At 29.6% G+C, this 21,836-nt stretch overlaps 1 protein-coding gene across 4 annotated transcripts in view; it reads left to right on the forward strand.

Moving 5' to 3' along the window:
- Ehbp1 (Eps15 homology domain containing protein-binding protein 1) overlaps positions 1-21,836 on the forward strand; it is a 78,233-nt gene that overhangs the window by 15,591 nt on the left and 40,806 nt on the right. For all 4 annotated transcript variants that reach the window (XR_011638262.2, XM_016063577.5, XM_016063575.5 and 1 more), the window contains exons 3-5: positions 9,037-9,094; positions 11,708-11,857; positions 19,352-19,521. Coding sequence is in view for 3 of the 4 variants with exons in the window: in XM_016063577.5 (XP_015919063.3) it covers positions 9,037-9,094; positions 11,708-11,857; positions 19,352-19,521 (378 nt within the window). In the remaining variant the exon portion in view is untranslated. The remainder of the gene's footprint in view (positions 1-9,036; positions 9,095-11,707; positions 11,858-19,351; positions 19,522-21,836) is intronic.

Here is a 21,836-nt window from a genome sequence, read left to right on the forward strand (position 1 = left end):
AATAGCCATGTGACAAGTAAAAAAATGGGTACTTAAACTAAATAATTTGCTGGTCACTTTTTCCCATCGTTTCCCTCCCCTTCTTGAAAATCGTTTAATGATAAAAGTACATCGCTGCAAAAAAGGTCTGGAAAACAGAATTTTCATTAAAATGTCTAATGTCTCCATTTAAAATTTCGATCTTTCAGAATCCTATGTAAAAGAATCCAATGTAAAAAAAATTTTATGTCACTCACTCAATAAAAGAATCCAACTCGAATCAAAATAATTAAAAATAATAAATCTTTACTAAAAGTTATGTTTGGCGTGAAATTATTTTTGGATAAATTAGGTGCAACATTTTTATAATTTGCTTAAAAAGTTCATGAAATATGGTGAAATACCAAAAAATAAAATTAACATTAAGGGGTCCAAACTTTGAACTGCTTTCCAGACCAAACTGTTGGGACCATACTTCCCAGATTCCAGCTTCCCCCTATACCTTGAGTGTCAGAAATCGAAACCCGTCAAAAAGAAGATATGTTTATTCAGAGTAAGTATGTTTTTGTGTCTGATTTCAAAATTTATATATATAACTGTCATTGAACAGCTGACCCAATTTTGGGCTTACGACTTTTAATGTTCAACTCAATAGGCTTGTAATTTTGAACCAAGCCAGACGATGAGGAAACTCCTAAATCAGTACCCCCCTAAAAATAGAGTCCTAGAACGTGAAGATCTGATCATTAGATCAAAAGCTATTAAGGGTAGCCCGTTTTTTTCTTTGTGCACTGAACACTTTAATCAAAAATTTTGTTGAATATCAATTTAATGCATATATCGTGAAGCCGATATAGCGTCTGTCATTTCTCGCAATCCATCGGAACACTGACTTAAGTCGCCAATGCAAAAAGCTTGCTGTGTAACAACTTAACATGCAAAGATCCTTGCCTATGCTACCGTGCTGATAAAGACGTTTTTGATTTCGCCTAGCTACGAAGATGATGTTCTTTACTGAAGTCACGGGTTCGAGCATGGATTAGCATCAGAACGCAATGCATACTTTCGTTTTGAACTTTTTTTTAATTTCCTTTTCGGAATTTTACGTTTCTTGAAAACTATTTTCAGAGATACTTCATTTACTTTGCTATCTCTGTGCATTATTTCCTTACCCCCTTTTTTCTCCTAATTGGGATTTATCTTTCTTGTAAATTATTTTCAGCGAACTTCTAATTTGTGATCTCAGGGCATTATTTCGTCATTTTTAAAGTTTCTTTGATTAATGTTTCTTGTTGATTAATTTTAATTGCATTTCTGTTACTTTGCAATCACTATGCATTATTTCATTATAAACTAAAAAAGAGCAATATGAAAATTCTTCAACTGTTTTTGCATTTTTTTCTATATTTTAAGCAGTACAATTTAATTGCGATATTTTGTATTTAAATAATTTATACTTTGTCACAATAATGATGTATAATGATTTGATAATATATAATAATCAATAACCCCAAAAAAATTTTTGCGTTTATTTAAAAAAAATTTAAACAAAAACTACATTTGTTAATTTGATTTCAACCCATTAGTCAATCCAACTTTTTATTTTTAATGAAAAATAGTGTGTTTTGAAAGCATTTTTTTTTTCAATTATTGAATACTTATTTAGGTGTATTTTGTTAGTTTTTCTAACCATTTTATATTAATTTGTTAAAAAGTTCTCTATACATATAAATTAGAAATACTTTTTTTAATTTAATTATTATTTTTAAGTATATAGATGTTTAGTTGTCTTTAGTTTCGAAAAAATGAAATCAAAGTTTGTGTGTGTTTTTTTTTTCTTCTTGAATTCAGCATAAGTTAAAACGACTATTTGTTTAATTAAATATAAAATTATAGATGTTTTGATGGTTTAATACAGTGTTTTTATAATAATTTAGCAAATTCACCGTTAATTTTATTATTTTTTAATTTTTTGCGAAATTTTCTGTTAATGCTTAAGTAATTTGTTTGAAATACAGAATTATTTTTAAACTAATAAATTTTAAGTTCTTTTTAATTTTTTTTTTAAAAAAAAGATAAATCAAACCAAACATACAATCATTTGTTTTTATTTTTGTTGAATTCGGCCATTAGCTAATACAACTTTATTATTCTAACCAAATAAAATAAGAGGGCTAGTGATGTTTTAAAGTTTGATAGTAAAAACATACAAAAATTTTGAATACTTTCGCAGTTTAGAAGGGAATTCAGGGGGTGCCATTTAATTATAGAGTGATAAGAGTATGAAACTTTTTATTGTACTGCATTGATTTTATTATTACCTATGTAGTCTACAATTAAAGAAATTGATATCTTATGCTAAATAAAAATAATTTTACTGTGTAGGACTCTAGTAATAACAAGGAGGATCCATTGCTACATCCACCAAAAATTGCTGAAGTAGCAGGTAGTTCTTCAATACCTGATAATATAGAATTGGAGGTTCCAAAGATCATGGAAGAAGTCGGTAGTTCTTCATTACCTGGTGATAACTTCAGCCAATGAAGCAGGTGAAGAAATTTCTTCAAAAGATTGCACCCAGAAAACTGTTGATGTGGAGCCGAACTTGAAGGCAACAAGTGCATCAAAAAAGCATAAAGCTGTATTTAATCCAACTTGGCTGCAAAAATTTCAATGGCTGCAGCATTGTAGAACAGAAGGGAGGAAAATTTTATTTTGCAAACTATGCATGAAACATAAGAAAAACTCTGGTTCCCCATGGGTAGGGAAGGGATGTGGAACCATCCGTTTAGACAAAATTAGAGCTCATGAAAAGTCATTGGTACATCTGGAGGCAATAGCGACTGAAACAGATGCTAATTGCAATAATTTAAGGGATTCAGCAACAAATGATGCAAAAACTTTTAAGGCTGTGCATGCAGCAATGAAGTGCCTTACTTTTTTAGTAAAACATAACTTTCCACAAACAACTTTTTTTGAGCATTTCATAAAATTTTGCTTAGAGAACCTGGACTGTACGCTTTTAAAACCATTAAAAAAAGCAAATAAACACTGTATATACAAGTTACACAGCTGTCAATGAGCTGTTAAAGTGCATGGGCAGCATTGAGGAAAAACAAATTCTAACAGATATCAACAATGGCCCTTTCTTTTCTGTGGTCATAGATGAAACATATGACATAAATAATAAAAAACATATGGGTGTAGTTGTCAAATACATTAAAGATGGAGAAGCCAAACACTCTTTTGTAAGAGATTCTAGTCTGCCAGATGGAAAGGCAGGTACAATTTCATCAATCTTATCCCAAGTTGTCAATGACTGTGGTTCTATAAATAAGATTTCTGCATTTGTAAGCGATGGAGCCAGTGCTATTGCAGGGAGAAATGAGGGAGTTGCTGCAAAATTTAAAGAAGAGAATCAAAGAATAATATCTGTAAATTGCATGAACCACAGATTGGCATTGGCAACAAAGGATAATTTGAATGTCTTAAAAAGTTTGTTAAAATGGACGAGATTCTGAATAATACTTATAAGTACTATAAAAACAGTTCAGCTAGAACAACTAGCTTGAAAAATGTACAAAATTTATTCAATGTAGGGAATAAAGCTACTATGATTAATAGAGTGGACTTCACTAAGTGGTTATCCCACAATGAAGCTGTAAATTCAGTTTATAAGAACTCTGAAGCCATATTGGCAGATTTAGAGAATGCTGCAGTGCATGACCCTTCAAAACAGCTTTCTGGGCCAACTACTAGCAGTCTACTATACTACTAATCTTAATCTAAGCTTACAACAGGAAAATATGGACATAAGATTGATTGTACCAAAAATAAGAAATATTATAGCTGAGTTGGTGAAACTTAAAAAGAAACCCGGTGGCACTTTTTGCAAAAAGTTTGAGGAACGTGCTCCGACTTCTGAAGATAATGGTACTAATTCGACCGGGTTTATAGTTTCTGGATATATTAATTAAGCACATCTGAAAGATTAGAAAATCAACAAGTTATTACACCCTTGAGCATATTCAATCTAACTAGATTTGTGAATGGAGTACCAAAAGATTTATATGGAAATTCAGAAATCATTGAACTAGCTGAATATTTTGATTTTGAGGAAGAATCGTTTTGAGAAGAGTGGAGTGACTTTCTATCCTTGTCAAATATTCCAAAGAATGTTCTTTCCATCAAAAAACTTATTTCTATAATGTATGAAACTAATAGCTCCAGTAGATTTCCCTTAATTAGCCAATTAGTTACTATAGCAAATATTTTACCTGTTTCTAATGCAGAAGTTGAAAGAGTGTTTTCACAACTCAAATTAATCCTAACTAATAAAGGAAATTCTCTGAAATTTGAAAACATTAATAGATTAGTGATATTAAAGTTGAATAAAGAATCTAATTTTGTTGCTGCAGTTAAGAAATGAGGAAGAAGCAATTATTTTCAGAAAAGATATTTTATTTTCAGAATGGGCTGGCTGATTTAAGCCAAATATTTTTTTTAAAAAATAACCAAACCTAGTTTTTTTTTATGAAAATATTTTTAATAATTTAAATTCTGGAATTTTTAATTTTTTTTCCTTCCAATTTTGAACTTTACAACAAAATATCACTATAAAATATGTTTATTTGAGCAGATTTTAGTTTCAGACTTGAAATGGTGGAAATAAAGTAGACCATATTAAATCCATATTCTGATAATTTTTTTAAATTGGTTTAATGTAATTATTGAAGAACTTTTTTTACAGTAATCAAAAGCATAAATGGGAGTAAGATGCTTTATTAAATTTTGTATGTTATTTTTTAGTTAATTTTAAGATTTTTTTTTAATTTGTATGGTAATAAAAACAAAAGTTCATTTAAATTAGTTTTAATATATATTTTCAATGTATCTGATTTTCGATGCATATTATTTTATTTAATGCTGCATTATGTTAATTATATTGTTATACTTAAAGCTCTTATAATAAGATTAATATATGAAAAGTATTCTGTTTTTTAAATCATAACTTCAAACACTTAAAACATACATTTATTATTTTATTAATAAATGCATATATTCATTTTAAATAAATTACAAAGCTAATTAACTTGATTTATATGTTAATTTATTAATAAAAATTAGTAATGATTGTTCTGCTTTTTTGTAAAGTAAAAACAGTTTTTTTTTATATAAATTAACTATGTTTTTTAACCCTTTCGCGACGCAAAGCGTGAAAGCGTGCTTACCGCTGAGGCCGGCAGTCTCTCTAGCGTGTGTCTCCCCAGGGCCGGAGGGTTTTTCGATGTTAAGCCTAATTCCATGAAATTGCCGAAATATCAGCGCGTTGTTTAATATTGTTCTGTAGAGTATTTAAGTGACATATGCTTTATATATATTTCTATGGATACTTTATTTACTTAAGTTATTTCTTGTTTAAATGTAATATAAATATTAATAAGTTTAAATATTTTGCATAATTTCCTCTATTTCCAGCTCAGTTAAAAATTTTCGACGTTTCGACATTCTAACGGTAAAAAGAAAAAAAATTCAAGCCTACAAGATCTAATTATCCACTAAAAACTAATCTGAAAATCGAAAGTAGCGAGAGATAAAAAAAACTCCCTTACTTACTGTAAATAAATATCACGTGCTAATTTAAAGAGCCCTCATAAAACATTCCCCCCCCCCTCCTCTCCTTCCCCTAAAAACCACGTGAATGTACTTTCATCTTGAGTAGAAGGTCAAATCTACATGTATCTGAAACCATATGGACATACAATGCCATCTTTTGGAAGAAATTTCATTTTTTAAAACGTTCCGAAACGCTGGCACAAATAAGTGACGGTCGGGGGTGAACGAGAAAACTCTCTGACACGCGGGTATGTCGGCCGGGAAGTGAGCGCGTTTCTTGCTGTCACATATATGTGACAGTCGGCTCGAAAGGGTTAATAGAGCCTTTTTTTTTCACAACTCAATAAAGTTATGAACTTATAAAGACAGAAAAAAAATTGTAGTTCAAAGAAAATTAAAAAAAAGTGTACTTACTTTCTTTGCTCTATTTTTTATTTCTCTTGAAACAAATAAAAAATAGATTAAAAAACAAAACTAACTAATAGGAGTAAATTGATTTATTGCACAAATTAGAGAGGATTACCAACAAAATTATAGGTAATATCTCACTGTTTTAGTTTATTTGCACATGCTTTTCAAAAATCTTCTGACTTATCAACTGTTTTGAATTTTCATTTTGCTTTACAAAAGAACAAACAGTTTTAATTACTTTGTAAGATATAGCAAACCCATATTGAAAATCTGATCAATATGGGTGGTCATTTCTAAAAAACACGCTTCTTTACATTCACATCCATGAAAGAAAGTTCTATCCTTATTAGAGTAAAAAAAGCTTGTTTCCTGTAATACCCTTTTGTCCTCAACAGATTTAGTTCATGAAACTCTTTAGTTTAGCTGATGTAATAATGAAATTATCAACACATAACAAAGCATTCAGAAATACCTCCTGATAGATATAGAACAGTGCATGATCAGTTTTCTTACCTGGCGGAGAGGAAATATATTTTCTGATCATGTCAAAAGGGAAAATTGAAATAGTGATGAAATTCAAATTCACCTTAAAAGATATTTCACTTGAAGTGTGTTCGCGTTAAAAATACTTTAAAGCATTATAACTATATAAAATTGGGTGGGGAATGGAAAATTACTTCAGGTTAAAAACAAATTCTCCTTAACAAGGTTCAACTGTATTTATAATTAAACTTTGAAACAATCTTTGAACAAATTATTTGAAATTTCATTTAGAAGTGGAATCTTTTTTTTTCTTATTTGATTTCTCTCGAACTAAATGAAATCAGGTGTTTCAGTAATATTCATATAATGATTTTTTTTTTTTGCTCTACCAAAAACTGGTATCTCTCATTGACAACTGAGTTTCAGTTTTTCAGTGAACTGTACTCTTAGAGTACAGTTTACTGAAAAACTGAATAACAACATAGTACGACATTATCAATCGTTGTTTCATCATCAGTTCATGCTATTTCATTTGTTTTAATATCTTCTAATGGTTATGTGAGATCAGCAAAAACATTTCCCACATCATTTTGTAGTCAGAGTCATGATCACACTACCCTCATCATTGATCAACATATAATGAAAAACTGTCATAAAATCAGCACTCAAAATGCAGTATTCTTAGTTCTGACATGTAAAGTAAGCAAAAAGACAATGGTTTCTATCTGTAAATATGATACATTCATTATGTTAGAAGTCTGAATACTAAGTTATCTTGTTGAGGATAATATTGTAAATAATGTGTTTCGACAAAGTTTAGAGCTGGTAGCAAAGGAAATGCAATTAAATAACAGTTTTTTATATCAATCAATAAGTATCAATTATCAATTAAATGACAGCTGTTCCACAACTTATTATTACCTCTGAGACTAACTAAAAAGAAGCCAGGGACAATTACCTTTATTCTTGCTTTCTGCTTGAAACCATTCAATTCAAAATGCCATTATCCCAAAGTATCCACACCTGTCATAAAGTGATCCCATTTTACAACATGTTTTGTATCAATTATGTCCATAGATATAGTAGGTGTTAGAAAAAAATGTATAAAAGTCTCAGATTATTAAAGGCCTTGGTATGTAGCAGCCAGTTCTAGTGCTTTAGGGTTATGAAGAATTTTCTGGGGTAATTCCAGAATTGGCTACATACCAAGTTTTAAAATATTTTGTGAAAGTCAGATAATCCGCATTATGTCTTGGTGTGAGATTAGTTTTAGGGTAGTTTATCTGTATGCATTGCTGCAATAAAAATTTCTTACTGGATTTAAAATAGAAAATAATACATAGCTGTACACATATAATACACAATTTAAACCTTCTAAATACACTTTGATAGATAGTTAACCCATAAAATTCTAAATAAATGACCTGGACAAAAACTTCTTTGTAGGAAAGGGATAAATATTTTTTAATTATTAAATATTGGTAAGATATAAATATTATATTTTACGAGGTCTAACCTCATTAAATAACCCTCATAAGCTTTTCTGGTTAACTTACTCAAAATTGTGTGGGTTGGCTAGTAATGATCTTTCTAATTTTGAAACAAGAATATGAATGTGTGTGGGGTGAGCAAATAAAACTAAACTAATACAGATCTATATGGATTTTTCTTATAAAAATTTTTTGGTAGGTTTTGATAGACTGTCAGTATAAATTTGTTTTATCTGCCAAATATCTTCAAATTTACAACATATACAAATTTGTGTCAGCTGCACAAATGAAAATTCTTTTGATGGACAGCTCACATGAATCTATTCCACCTATATACATATAAAATTCTCTAGATAGTCTTTATTAGAAACCATTACAAATCAAAATAATCTATCTATATAAAATAATATATATGTGTACGCTTTGATGAGTGACTCATAAATTTGTTTGGACTCTACAAATAATCTACAGGTGGACTTTGATGTGCTATCCAGACGCATCAACGTGTAATGCTCTTACAAAAATCTCCAAAAATAATGTCTTGATAGGCAAGCTTTACATGTTTGTTTTAGCTGCTTGTATTAAAGTCTCTAGACAGCATATACAACTCATACAAATCTGTGTGAACTTTCATCATATTGATTATATGGGTTGAATGTGGCCCCCCAAAAACCTATCTAATCCATTAAGTAATTTATATACAGATCCCATTTCTTTTGGCTCTATTTGGGAAGCTTAATAAGAAATACAAAAATAATATTTATACTTTTTCTTATGGAAAACCCATTTCCATAAGAAATGGGTTTTCTTATGGAAATGGGTTATGGAAATCCTGTATTCTAAATCAAACTCTAAATCTCAAAAAATAAAATTATCATTGACCAATAATTAAATGTGTGACTTATTGCATTATCAATCTTTATGTAAATAATTTCAAAACTAAACAAAATAATCTAGGGGTTAGTCATTGGTTCACAGAAAACTCATCAATTATTAGTGCTTTATGTTATTGCTTTTTAAATTCAAAAACTAATATTTTCATTTCATTATAATAAAGGTCTCCCTCTCAATTGTGTGTAGTTTGGACTAGAAAAAGCCGCAGACACGCGACTGCTGTAAGTTTTAATTTTATATGCTTTTTGTATTTTCATATTTTGCTTTTAAATAATTGCAACATTAAAATTAAAATATTGGGTTTCCTGCTTTGTTCTTAGCATCACTATTCAAAATGATCACTCACTCTAAAAGTCAGGAGTTTTCAGGCTTTTTCATAATTCCAATCCTATATGCACTACAAGTTATGGATCTGGACATAAGTGACTATTGTGTGAGATAAAAAAAAAGCATATAGTTTTATAACAGGGTTTCTTGTGATCTATAATGAAGAACTTTAAACTGAAGTTGATTAAAATAATCATACCTAGATTGTAAACGCAGCATTTAATTTCTACAGAACAGCTAGAAGTTTTTAAACACATCTTTAGTTAAAATTAGAGTAGTATATAACAAAATCTTCTCCACATTTGCAGGGTTCATAGTTGTCTTGATAAAAAATATTCTGTCTTTATTTTTAGCTTTTTTGATCTTCCTGATTTTTGTTTGTTCTAAACATACTATTTTGACGAACACAGAATTCAGAATTTTAAAATAACATTTGGATTTTCTTTTTGAATTTCTTTCAGTAGGAAAGAAATACGAAAAAATAGATTTATGAATGTCAAAACCAGTATTTTTTCTCTTTTAGAATAAAAACCAAACCGTGTATCTAAAAAAAGGAGTTGAGGGAAAAATGAAACCTCTTTCTTTATTCTTCCTTTATTCTTTGTCTTATTTTCCCTTTTCTTCAGAAGAACATATTATTGCTGCATCAAATTTTACTAAACATCACCTTTCAAACAAAATCATTTTCTAGTTTTGTGATTTTACTCCTCTTTTTATCATATACCAGTTACAAGCAGTTGGCCCTAATGTCAGCTACAGCAGGTGCTTTTCATACATAGATACTAAAAAACTGTATGATTTTGTATGATTTTGACTCAACTGTATGATTTTGACTAAAAATCAAGAGAAGTTAAGTGAATCTTAAAAGTAGTGATATTAATGCATTTATTTGTTATATACAGATATAAAAGATAAATACAGGGTGCGGCAAAAAAATCTGAACAAATATTTCGTAATGTAATTATGTATGGTATAATTAAAAATAAAGTAACTTATAACAAATAATAATAGGAGCAGACTTTTACTAATAAATAAATTTAATTGGCTACAAAGTGACTGCCTTTTGCAGAGCAAAAGCACTTATTGAAATTTTTTGCAATGGGCCACAAGTCTTCTGCTCTTAATCTGTCTCATTCCTGTCAAAGCAATTACTTTAGAATGTTCAAGTCCCGCAGTGGGCTGACTGTAAAGACTGTAGATCACTGAAGTCAAGCATCATTGGTCAAAATTGCCATGGCATGTCATCGGATCATCCTCTGGGATGTTTCCCAGACCCTTGCCAAAAGCCCATTGTGCAACTCTAGTGTCACGTAAATAAAATACCTACCTACTTAGAATGTTCAAACTTTTGTGTACAAATCAAATTAACGATTTCACGCTGTCATTTTCCTTGCTTAGACAACTCTAAAATATCAGATCTTTTGCTTGACATTGTAAAAAAGCTGTAAGCTGAGAGGTATATAATAAAGTATTTTACAATGAAAGTAATAGACAAAAGAAAATGTAAGCACAAATAAAAAAGAAATTTAACTTCTATTCTATGATACAATAACTGTCTGAATTTTTTGCCTCATTTTGTAAAAGGATATTTAAAAAATATTTATTTAAAAAAATGATTAAAATTTGTTTTTTATATTTACTTGTAAGATATTTTTAAAAGCATAAATTTGGATTTTAAAATGAGTAAAGTGTAACAATCAGGAGTAATATGATGTTTGAAGGAAAAGAAGAATATTCCGAAAGTTACTTTTTATAAATAAATAAAACAATGTAATTATAAAAAGTGATTAATTAGCTTATGTAGGAAATGTATAAGGTTCTTCTTTAACAAATTTTTCTGAGCAACCAAATGCAGCACAATAAAGCACCATATTTTAAGATTTTTGGATTTAAATTTCCATTGGCTTTCTTCCATTGAAATAAAAAGGAAAAGCAGATGGAAGAAAATATTTTCTCTTGATTCTCCCTACAGTCTTGTAGTTTAATTATGAGGACAAAAATTATCCTGATGTGTGCTTTTTATTATATTTCACCTGTGTAGTTTCATTTTGCCTGCCCTTAATCTGTATTTTTGAAATTCTCAAGAAAAGCAAAGAAATATCAGTATGAATATTAGGAGTCTAAAATGAATACATGACTTAAAAAACCCATCTAAAACCACTTTATTTGAGTGTAAAAGTTTTATGTCTTAGCTATTGGTGAATACATTTTAGTTCTGGACGAATAAAACTGTTTTTAATGATTTTAATCCTTTATTTGCTCTTTCAAATCTCATTTACAGTCAGTGTTCAGCAATTTTTTTTTCCTTAAATATTAATTAAGAACCCGTGAAATGCATATTTTTTCATACTTCATTTTTAACAAGGATTCTAAAAGTATTTATTAGGAAGTTTTTACAAAAAAACCATTTACATTTTACACATTCAGAATTTATTTAATTGTTTAATATTATACTATTTACCAAATTTCTGACAAACTCAATTTATTTGCTTTCACTCTGATTTTAGGCACTTCAATGGGAACCAATGCTCTCTAATCCTTGTAAAGGTTCAATTGTGTGGCCTATTCCTGAAAACAAAACTGTCACTGTCACATTGTTTTCTGACCAAAGAAGTGGTGAATTTGAGGATAAAAATTGGACTTTTATACTTGAAGATGTACGAAATAGTATTTATACATTCAGGGATTTTTTTTACTCTTCTTTATTTTATTTATTACCTACAGTTGTTTTGGATAATTATGCATTGAACGATATTTTCCAGAAATTATTTAAATTTTTCAATAACATATGATTTCAATAACATTATAACAAATTTTTCAATAACATTACTGTATGAACTTCAAATATTAATTTTAGATTAAACTTTAGTCATATAATTGCAGGGTTAAAAAGTATTTGTTATACATCAATTTTGAGAGTTATATTCATGAATAAAACTATCATATCAAAAACTTCAAAACCTGCTGCACCAGTGAGAAATTCATATTTATTTAAACAATATGTGAAATTATTATTGATTTTATTTTTATTAAATGAGAAATTATTATCGCTTGTTTAAATGAGAAATTATTTTTTAATTTTGTTTTATATTGTATTTATGGGTGTGGTGAAAAGTATATACCATAGGATAGGATAGATAATAGTAGATAGGGGGTGTTCAGTCAATAATAAATACAAAATAGAACTGTAAAAATATGCATTTACCATTACAGATTAATACTTCTTTTTGATAATAAATTTTGAATCATCATGACTGATGTGGTAAAGGCCAGAAATCAATAGTGGTCGAAAATTGAACATTGTGAAAATGTGCCAGGTAAAATAACCCATAAAATCGGCTTGTGGTCAAGATTAAGAGAATTAAATGAATAACACCCATAAATACTATACCCAGTTTGGATTAATAAAATCAGCATCTTGTTGGGCATGACTTACACAAAAATGCGAAACCAAAACACCGGTCAAATAAATTGAGGATAAATAAAATAAGTTACTCATCCGGCGTTAGTTACGGTGACATCAAATAGGTTGGAAGTACACCATACATCACACAAAATGAATGCAGCAAGACAGTATCTGGTATAATGCAGTAAAATTTTAATCATTTCATGTCTGCTCTCATAGAGTGGGGGGGAGGGTCTGGGCCGAACTTCATGTCCTTTAAGAGAATCAAAAAGTTTCAAGCAATGGAAAGATGACCTGTAATTCTCTCTTCAGAGCACTGAAACGCCGGTAATTGTAGACAGCAGAGAAGCTAGCTTTCATTAAGCATTTAGTTCATCGAAAATAGTTCCAACAAATGTGCACGATAATGAAACGAAACACGAAAGCGGGGAGCCGGTTCTGAAATCTTCATGCCTCTTACTTCAAGAAAAAATATAATAAGAATATAACGTTCCACAAACAAACTGGAATATCGGCTTTTTGCAGTGGGAAAAAATTTCCTGAACAAAAAATAACATATTAAATGGAAACAATCATTTCATCAAAGGAAATCGTTTTTTTTTAAAAAGGTAGCCTCTTAAAAAATAAAAAAAATGCTCCATCATTGGATTGCTGACAACAGGCCAGCTAACCAGCCCAAAAAAAGTCAAGTGACGAAAATGGCGTTTTTTACAAGAGCGGGAACATTCAAGCATCCTGAAATGGAAAACGATAATTGGATGAGAGAAAGACACCGGACTAATGAGTCGAGCCAATCCAGGTAACCAGGACTCATCATCATACCAAATATGGTAAGGAAGAAAAATCTCTGGATAGTAGGCGGTGTCACATGGTGCCCAGTGGGAAAAAATTTCCTGAACAAAAAATAACATATTAAATGGAAACAATCATTTCATCAAAGGAAATCGTTTTTTTTTAAAAAGGTAGCCTCTTAAAAAATAAAAAAAATGCTCCATCATTGGATTGCTGACAACAGGCCAGCTAACCAGCCCAAAAAAAGTCAAGTGACGAAAATGGCGTTTTTTACAAGAGCGGGAACATTCAAGCATCCTGAAATGGAAAACGATAATTGGATGAGAGAAAGACACCGGACTAATGAGTCGAGCCAATCCAGGTAACCAGGACTCATCATCATACCAAATATGGTAAGGAAGAAAAATCTCTGGATAGTAGGCGGTGTCACATGGTGTTGGGGAAAGCACGTGAACTGGTTTGAACCGGCCAGAACATGTGTCTTAACTGACAGTACGTGAAAAAGCAAAATGAAAGAAAAAATGAAAACGAAAATAAGATGGGGAGTAAAATTAACCTTGAACAAGTCGAGTGAAAGTGACCTTGACTCATAAAAAGAGAAGAAAGATGATGAAACGCTTTAAACAGAAAAATATGAGGTTAAATTCATTTTAAAAAGGATGGAATATTTAAAATTTAAGTATACTTAGAAAGGAAATGAAACCAAATTGCACACAAAAAGGATTGAATTAATAAAAAATAAAAATCGTCACACATCATTGTGACACCTGCTATATAATCATTTTTATTTATATTTTCAATTATATCTTTCATGTAGTGTTTAAAATCAAATACTAATTTTCTTAAGAAGCAAATATCAATTTTGAGTTCAATTGGTATTGTTAAAGACGCCCGGTGGCTGAGGGGTAGCGCTTCGTGCTGTCGTCCCACAGGTCCCTGGTTTGATCCTCGGGCCGGGCAAGGTTGACTCAGCCTTTCATCCCTTCAGTGGGTCGATAAATGAGTACCAAGCATGCTTGGAAACTAAACACTGGGGGTTCCGCGTTTGGCTGACCACTTGACCGGAGCATCTGCTCCGGCACCCCAGAGCTTAAGGTTAAGAAAACTGAGATGGGCACAGTAGGAGGGCCGTCGCGCCACTGAGTTTAGTTTAGTTTTTTTTGGTATTGTTAAATGTATAAAATTGAACAGTTATTGAAATGTGATTTTCTCTTGCATAAAAATATAAAAATCTTTTTTATTTATTTTAAAAACTAGCAAGAAATTTAAAGTTTAAAATTTAAATTTCTAAGAGCACAAATTCCTCAGAATCATATCCTATTTTTATATTCGAAGTTATACTTTTTGGGTGTTGCCAGAGATGTAGTTAAGATTAACAGTATGCATGAATAAACTGCACCCTTTTGCAATTTGATGTAAAATTTGATCTTTTCACTAGACCATTTTAAGATTCAAATTGTGTAAAAACTTAAGTCTGCTGCTCTTGGCAATTTTTTTTATATTTTATCATTGAATAAAATTCTACAGCTTTATATAATGTTAAGACAAAGTAAATTGATAACTTCTGAATTTTCACTCAATTTAGATTAAAATTTAACATTGTATGTTAATGATTTTTCTATTGCACTTAGATCTTTTTGACTGCATTTATAGTTTTTAATTGAAATCAAGCATTTTTTCTAAGGACATTTTTCTTTCAACATGTCACCAATTTTTAAAAAATATATGTATAAAAAAACCAACAAACGAAGCAAACTAAAATATTAATATACATCCTGTTCAATTTTTAGGTAAATCAAATAAAATACTGTAGAAGTTATGGGGCCCACTATTAGCAAATTAAATTGGAGCCATTTGAAAGAAAAAGGCATTTTACCTAGAAATTCATTTTTAATATTTTTTCATAAATTTGGCATTGCTCTAAGGTTGCTCCCAGGGACAGATCCCCCTTCTAGCTAAAACACTACATGTTGCTTTGATCTCTCATTGTATTATAATTTATCCTGTAATATTCATTTGGGTGACAGTTTGGGTAAGCACAGTTCATTGCACTGTTTCAAGATTATTTTCAGTTATAAGCCTTTAAACGTGTGAATGTAAGGCAGCAAAAATCAAAATAAAATTCGATCCACACATTATGCAATATTAAATTATCATCATTTGTAACTTAGCATCTAGTATAATAATTTCTTGAAAAAAGTATATATTTGTTGCAAAATATTTTATAACTGGTATTTATCTTAGCTAAGCAAAATATTTTCTCCCTCTTAATATATTTGTAACAAGGAATAGAATAATTCAAGGCAAAATTCTACCCACCCCCTTTGTTGAAAATGTTCCCAAAATTAAATTACCCAAATTAAATTTTTTAAACTTTATTACTCTCTGACATATAAATTTAGCAATTTTTAAAAAAACTTTCTTTATTTTGTTTCAATTTTTTCAAAAAGAGAAAGTTGCTAAAGCTGTCATAAAATTATGAGCCTTCACAAGAAATCCCCCCTTCAGCAAAAATAAGCATATCAGAAAAACCCTTCTGTGATTATCTAAGAGTGTCCTTATATCCCTCTTTGTTTTTTGCTTTTACTTAGGCTATTACTATTGTAATATAATTATAAAATTAAATTTAAATAAAAATTGTAACTTTGCATAAAACAAAATTTACATTTATTAATATTTTGAGAAGAATATTTAGATATGTTTTGTGTTTTCTTTCAAAGATCAAAAGTCTTCACACGAAAATTCACCCAATGAACTAACACCTTGATGAATTGTGCCCAGCATGAACTGTTGCTTTGACAAATTTTTCTCATGACAAATAATTCCATGAAAAATCAAGAGCAGCAAATTGTGCACAAAGAAATGCTGCAGAATCTGCTTTTTGTTTTCTTTAAATAATTCTGTATACAAGTTAATACAATGTTATAATTTAGATTTATGTATTTGTGAAACTATAAAATTTACAAAATAATAATGAAAAACTTGCTAAGTATAACACCAAAACAAAATTTTTCTATTGCAATGTGAAAAGTTAAATATTAATTGCTCTACAAACGAATTTAATTCAGTCTATTTAAAAAATCTTCAAGAATATCAAGCTTCCCAATGAAATGAAGCTATGACATATACCACAACTATAAACCCGGTTTTTTTTCTTCTGATGTTCACCATAATTGTATAAAAGTTCAGTTAGGAATTTTATTAGTTGTTTAAATTTAAAAAAATAGCTTCTAATAAGAATTTATGGCAAATTTTGTTACAAAAAATAAATAAGACAAAGAGGTAGTCCAATGCCAATAAAATCTCTGTTATTTTTTCCATCAATAACTGAGAGTTCCTCTAGATTTGAAACAAGTTTTCCACTTTAGAACAAATAGGATGTGTTAAATAAAATTTTGCAATTCTAACTAGTGCAAAAAAGCTCTTGAGTGCAAAATCTGATATATCTAATAAATAATGCGTTGGAATTCTGTCATGATAATAGATTCATGAATTGTTATGTAAAGGTAGTATAAAAGCTGCAAAAACTAACACTTATATGCATGAGAAAAATGCTGTCTGTTTATTTTAGCCTCCCAATTGTTGATTGTATTGAAGTTATGTTAGAATTGTAGAAAGTGAAGTTTTGGCTGATTATGAAATATACAATTAGTCATAAGATTAAGTATAGTGAAATGCTTAGAAAACCATTTTTGTTCTTGAAATTTTTAAGTCTTGAGCATGAATAATGAACGTTTGAGTATTTAAGAAAGAAACTAGACTTCCAAATCAGAGCATGTGCAAAAATTATGAGACACTTTCAGTAAAAGAGGTTATAAAAGTGTTTGAATATTTAATGAACAAAAAGTAGTTCAATGCTACATTTAGTGAAACTGCAGAGGTTTAAAAGTGTTTATTTGGTAAAATAATTTAAAGCAAGATACTTTGAATAACTTAATTTTAATAGAATAATGTACTCATAATTAAGACTTCCTAAATATAAAACAAAAACTGAAACTATACATAGTGCAATGAAATTTCTTTCATGCGATCAAAAGTTCACTAGGAGGATAGGTGTAGAGACGAATTCTATTATTACATTCATTAAAATATCATAAAGGTCATTTAACAATATAGAAAAAAGTTCAGGTATAGTAATATTATTGCTTTTGATTCATCTTATTTTAACATTAACAGGAATGAAATTGGAGACTAAAATCCTGTGGTAACAAATTTTAAAACTGTTATTCTGAATTTTTTTTATTTAGTTTTAAAACTCCTGATCAATAATTCTCCATGTGATCAATAATTCTTTGATAATCAGGGAATTTTTAAAATGGTGAAGTCAGGTTTCGTTCACCAGTAAATTTTTTCTCAAGTAATGTTTGCATCATTAAAAGTTATTGAATTACTTTTTTAATTAGAAACATGAAGTTCTGATTGAGAAGTATTAAGCCTAATAAATATATATATATATTAACATAATATAAAATTTCAGATTGGCTGTTAATAAGAATTCAAAACCGAAGTGTCATTTGTTAATGTTTTTTTACAATATAATTTTTTTCCTTCTTTTTTTTAAAAAAGTTTTCCTTTGTTTCCTCTGCCCTTAACATATGTTTATCAATTCATTCTATTAAGTTTTCAGCTGCTTCTTGTCGATTAAATAAATTCAGAAGCAAGTAGCACTCTTGGTTATACAGTGGAAAGTATCCGGAATCGGTGGGACTTTTGGAAGTCCGGATGTTAGATTTTTCCGTATAATAGATCCCCAAGGTTAACAAAGCTTAAAATGATCCAATAAAAGCTAAGAAGCAAAAAATAAATAAACATTATTTTTCGAGAAATAATGTTTTAGTATTAGAATGAGATCTAATCAATCAAAAAATATTGGAAAAAAATAATAATTGCTTAAAACATAGAAGGCGAAAAAAAATTTGACAGTTATGAAAATATTAATTCCTCTCTCCGCCATTTTGAACTGAAACAATTCAAGCAAGAAGGGGAAATTCCTGTCATTCATTAAGGTGGGTAGGTGTGGAAGAAAATTCATTTCCTCCTTATTTGTCATTCAAGTTGAGGGCGGGGCAGTGACAAATTCTTATTTTCTCTCCCATCATTGGCTATCAATCAAGCATAAAGGTGCGGCATGCTGATTGGGTTCCCTTTATTTTTTCTTGTCTGACTGAAAGTGACTCCCCCTCCATGTTAACTTCTACTGTGTTTACCCTTTTTCATAGTATTTCGTCTTTCCTTAACACTCTAATAAAAAGGTTCCAGGAAATGCCTCTTTTACTATCCAGCTGCTGCATAGGAAAGAAGGGGGGAGGGGACTCAGTTGTGCTATTTTGAAAACAAATCTCCCTCCTTTCCTGCATTCCTGAGCAGACCGTCTTGGGAGGTTTTCCCTTTCCCTTTCTGTTGATTTATGGGTTCAATGCATGAATCACTAGAAGCTAGGGAAAGAAAAAATTTGTCTAAAGACCTTTTTTTATTTTTATTATTTTTTTAAAAATTTTTTTTTTTTTGAAGGAGAGGGGAAGATAAGAGATGTTTGTTTATTTTGATTGTTAAAAAGTGTCCGGGAAATTGACCCTTCCGGAAAAGGGACGTCCGGATATGGGACGTTACACTGTATTTCATTTTCTCACTTTTTTTTAAAAATATAACTTAACAGGATATTTCTGAATATATGTATAAAATAATATATTTTAGTTTAATTCATAAATTATTTAATATTTTTGCATTAAATTTAAACTGTTATTGCAGTTTAATTTGTAATTAATCTTGTTTAATTGTTAATAATTTGGAAAACATGTTCCAAAGGCTTGTGTTATTATGCTTTATCAGCTTCACAATATTTTTCACACAATACATGTCACAAAATTTTTTTCAAAATTATTGTGGCATATTTAATGTCTTTAAAGAAGCACAGAAAAAGAGGTATGAATAATGATTGTTTATTTTGTTATAGGTATCTAAACCAGGCCGATCACTAGCATCAGCCAAAATAAACATGGCACTGTATGCAAATGTATTTCCACAGCCAATTAAAGTTAAATTGAAGCCTACATCAAAAGTTGTTATTGAAGCAGTTTTAAAACTCACAATATCCTCTGAATTTATTAAAGAAGGCCGTGCAACGTATGTTGAATTAACTTTCTGTTTCAAGTGTTTTATTATTTAATTAATTGCATTAGTTTCTAAAATTTCAAAAAATTCATTAAACTTGCTTAGAATTTTGAATATGCCACTTTTAGAGTATTTATCTAAAGCTTTGTTAATGTGTATAAACTTCAAACACAATTTTAAAATGTATTTTAACATTATTTGACTTTTAAGGAATATAATGTGTGTTTTAAGTATTCAATAATGGGCCCATACTTGAATAGCCACTCTAATTATATAACTTATGAGCATGTAGGTAATTTGAATATGAGGTTAGAAGAAACCTGTCACTACGAAATAGATTTATGCCTAAATAAGAATTTTTCTTTCAAGATATGTAAAATAACATTAATGATGGTTTGAGTGTTAGTGGAAGTGTGTGTTGGAGGCAGTTGTTAAAAGTTAAGATAGTTAAGTGGTTTAAAAGCTTTTGCAATGGAAAGGAGCAGTGTTGCATATGACAACAGTGTTGTGTGCTAATGATTCTTCAAGCATTACTGAAAGAAGTATTTGTTAACAGTTCTTAGCAGCTGTACAACAAATGTCAAAAGTGTACTATGGATAATATTATTTATACTTTGAATGTCACTAAAAGTATTTTGTTTGTATATCCTCATTATTTATTTTATGAAGCCATTCCCTGTACTTTCAGAACACACCTTGTAAATTCTGAAACAGGGTAAACTGGAACAACAAAATGAGTCATAATGAAGCTTTCTAAAAGCACAAAAAAACTTACCTTGTTATGCAAACCAAAGAGTCTTTTTTGCCAATTTCTTTATCGTTTTTTAGTTATCTAATTGCATAATAACTTAGAAAGTGAGGCTTTGTGTGGTTGGCAAAACAACTTATCTTCTTGCTGAAGTTTGATCCATATGCGCAACAGAAATATTGTATTTTAACTTCTGTCATAATCACAAATCTGCAATCACAGTCTAACTTTGATGTCTCAAAAACTATTTTATGTCAAAAAATATTTTTCTCTATCACATTGCATATCCACCTGATGTTTATTCTTGAAATCTTCAGGGTATCAGTGCACCTGGAAAGTCATGAAAAATCATGGAAAGTCATGAATTTCGCTATTGAACAAAATTTGTCATGAAATGTCATGCTTTTAACTATTTTTTTTTAAAAAAATCATGAAAAGTCATGAATGTAGGTCTCCGAAAAATATAATTTTTAAAATGGAATGTGCCCTCTTTCCCCCAATTTCATAGTGTTCCAAATATATGAATTTGTAACAAAATCCCCACTCACAGTCATGTTTGATTAAAATATAAAATGTTTTTATCATGTTCTTTAAAAATTATGGTGTTCTTTCAAAAAATGAAAGAAAAAACATCATTTCTAGAGCGAATTATCTTTTAAACTTCTGTGATTTCAGAATTTTTGTTATTATTATTATTTATTTATTTTTATCAATTTGAAATTTTAGCTGAAGCAGTCATTGGCTAATACCCAAGCCAGTCATTGGCTAATTTTTTTATTCCGAAATGAGAACAGAAAAATCAGGAGTATTTCTTTCCTTTCCGATGAACAGGAAAAGTATCTTTAGAATGTAATTCTGCAGAAAAAAAGAAAAAAAATTATTTCCTTTTGTATTTTTTTCAGCTATTTTACTGCTTCAACTCTTTTTTTACTCTGCTTTTTAAATTTAAAATCTATAAATATGATAATGCAGAGTACTACAGTTTTGATTGTACCTATCATTTTAATGGGTGTTATTATAAGGCTTTTTTAAATTTATTGCTGTGTTTTTGTCGGAGAAAATAGTAATTTCGTTAAGTCATGAAAAATTCTTGGAATTAGTCATGAAAAGTCATGAATTTGAAAATGTAAAATGTAGCATAATCTTGTTACATGAAATATTTTTCAAATTTAAAAATGAATTTTGTCTGGAAAAATTACCATTCAGTTGTGCTTAAGTAAAAAGTTTCCAAAAGAATCTCCCATGTCCTTCATTACGCCTTTCAAAGATGATTCTGATCTGATTTCCGATTATTTCATCTGGTAGACAAACAAAAAGAGAAAAACAAGTCAAGGATATTTCCAATGATTCTAAACTGAATGGTAAACAAAAACATGATTCTTCATAACAAGGCATTTTAGGGGGGGGAGCATGTGCAGGCTGTCCGTTGAAAGACCTAGACATATCATGGCTTGTGGTCAATAAGAGAAACATTCTTTGACTAGTTTTGTTAGTCATTATCCATATCCAGATATCTGTTGCTTAGGTGTGTTGATTTTAACCAAGTAGATTAAAATCAATTTACTGACAAAGATAGACT

Source organism: Parasteatoda tepidariorum, chromosome 11, assembly GCF_982258835.1.
Source record: "Parasteatoda tepidariorum strain Cologne lab strain chromosome 11, Ptep-v5.0, whole genome shotgun sequence".
Lineage (NCBI taxonomy): Eukaryota > Metazoa > Arthropoda > Arachnida > Araneae > Theridiidae > Parasteatoda > Parasteatoda tepidariorum.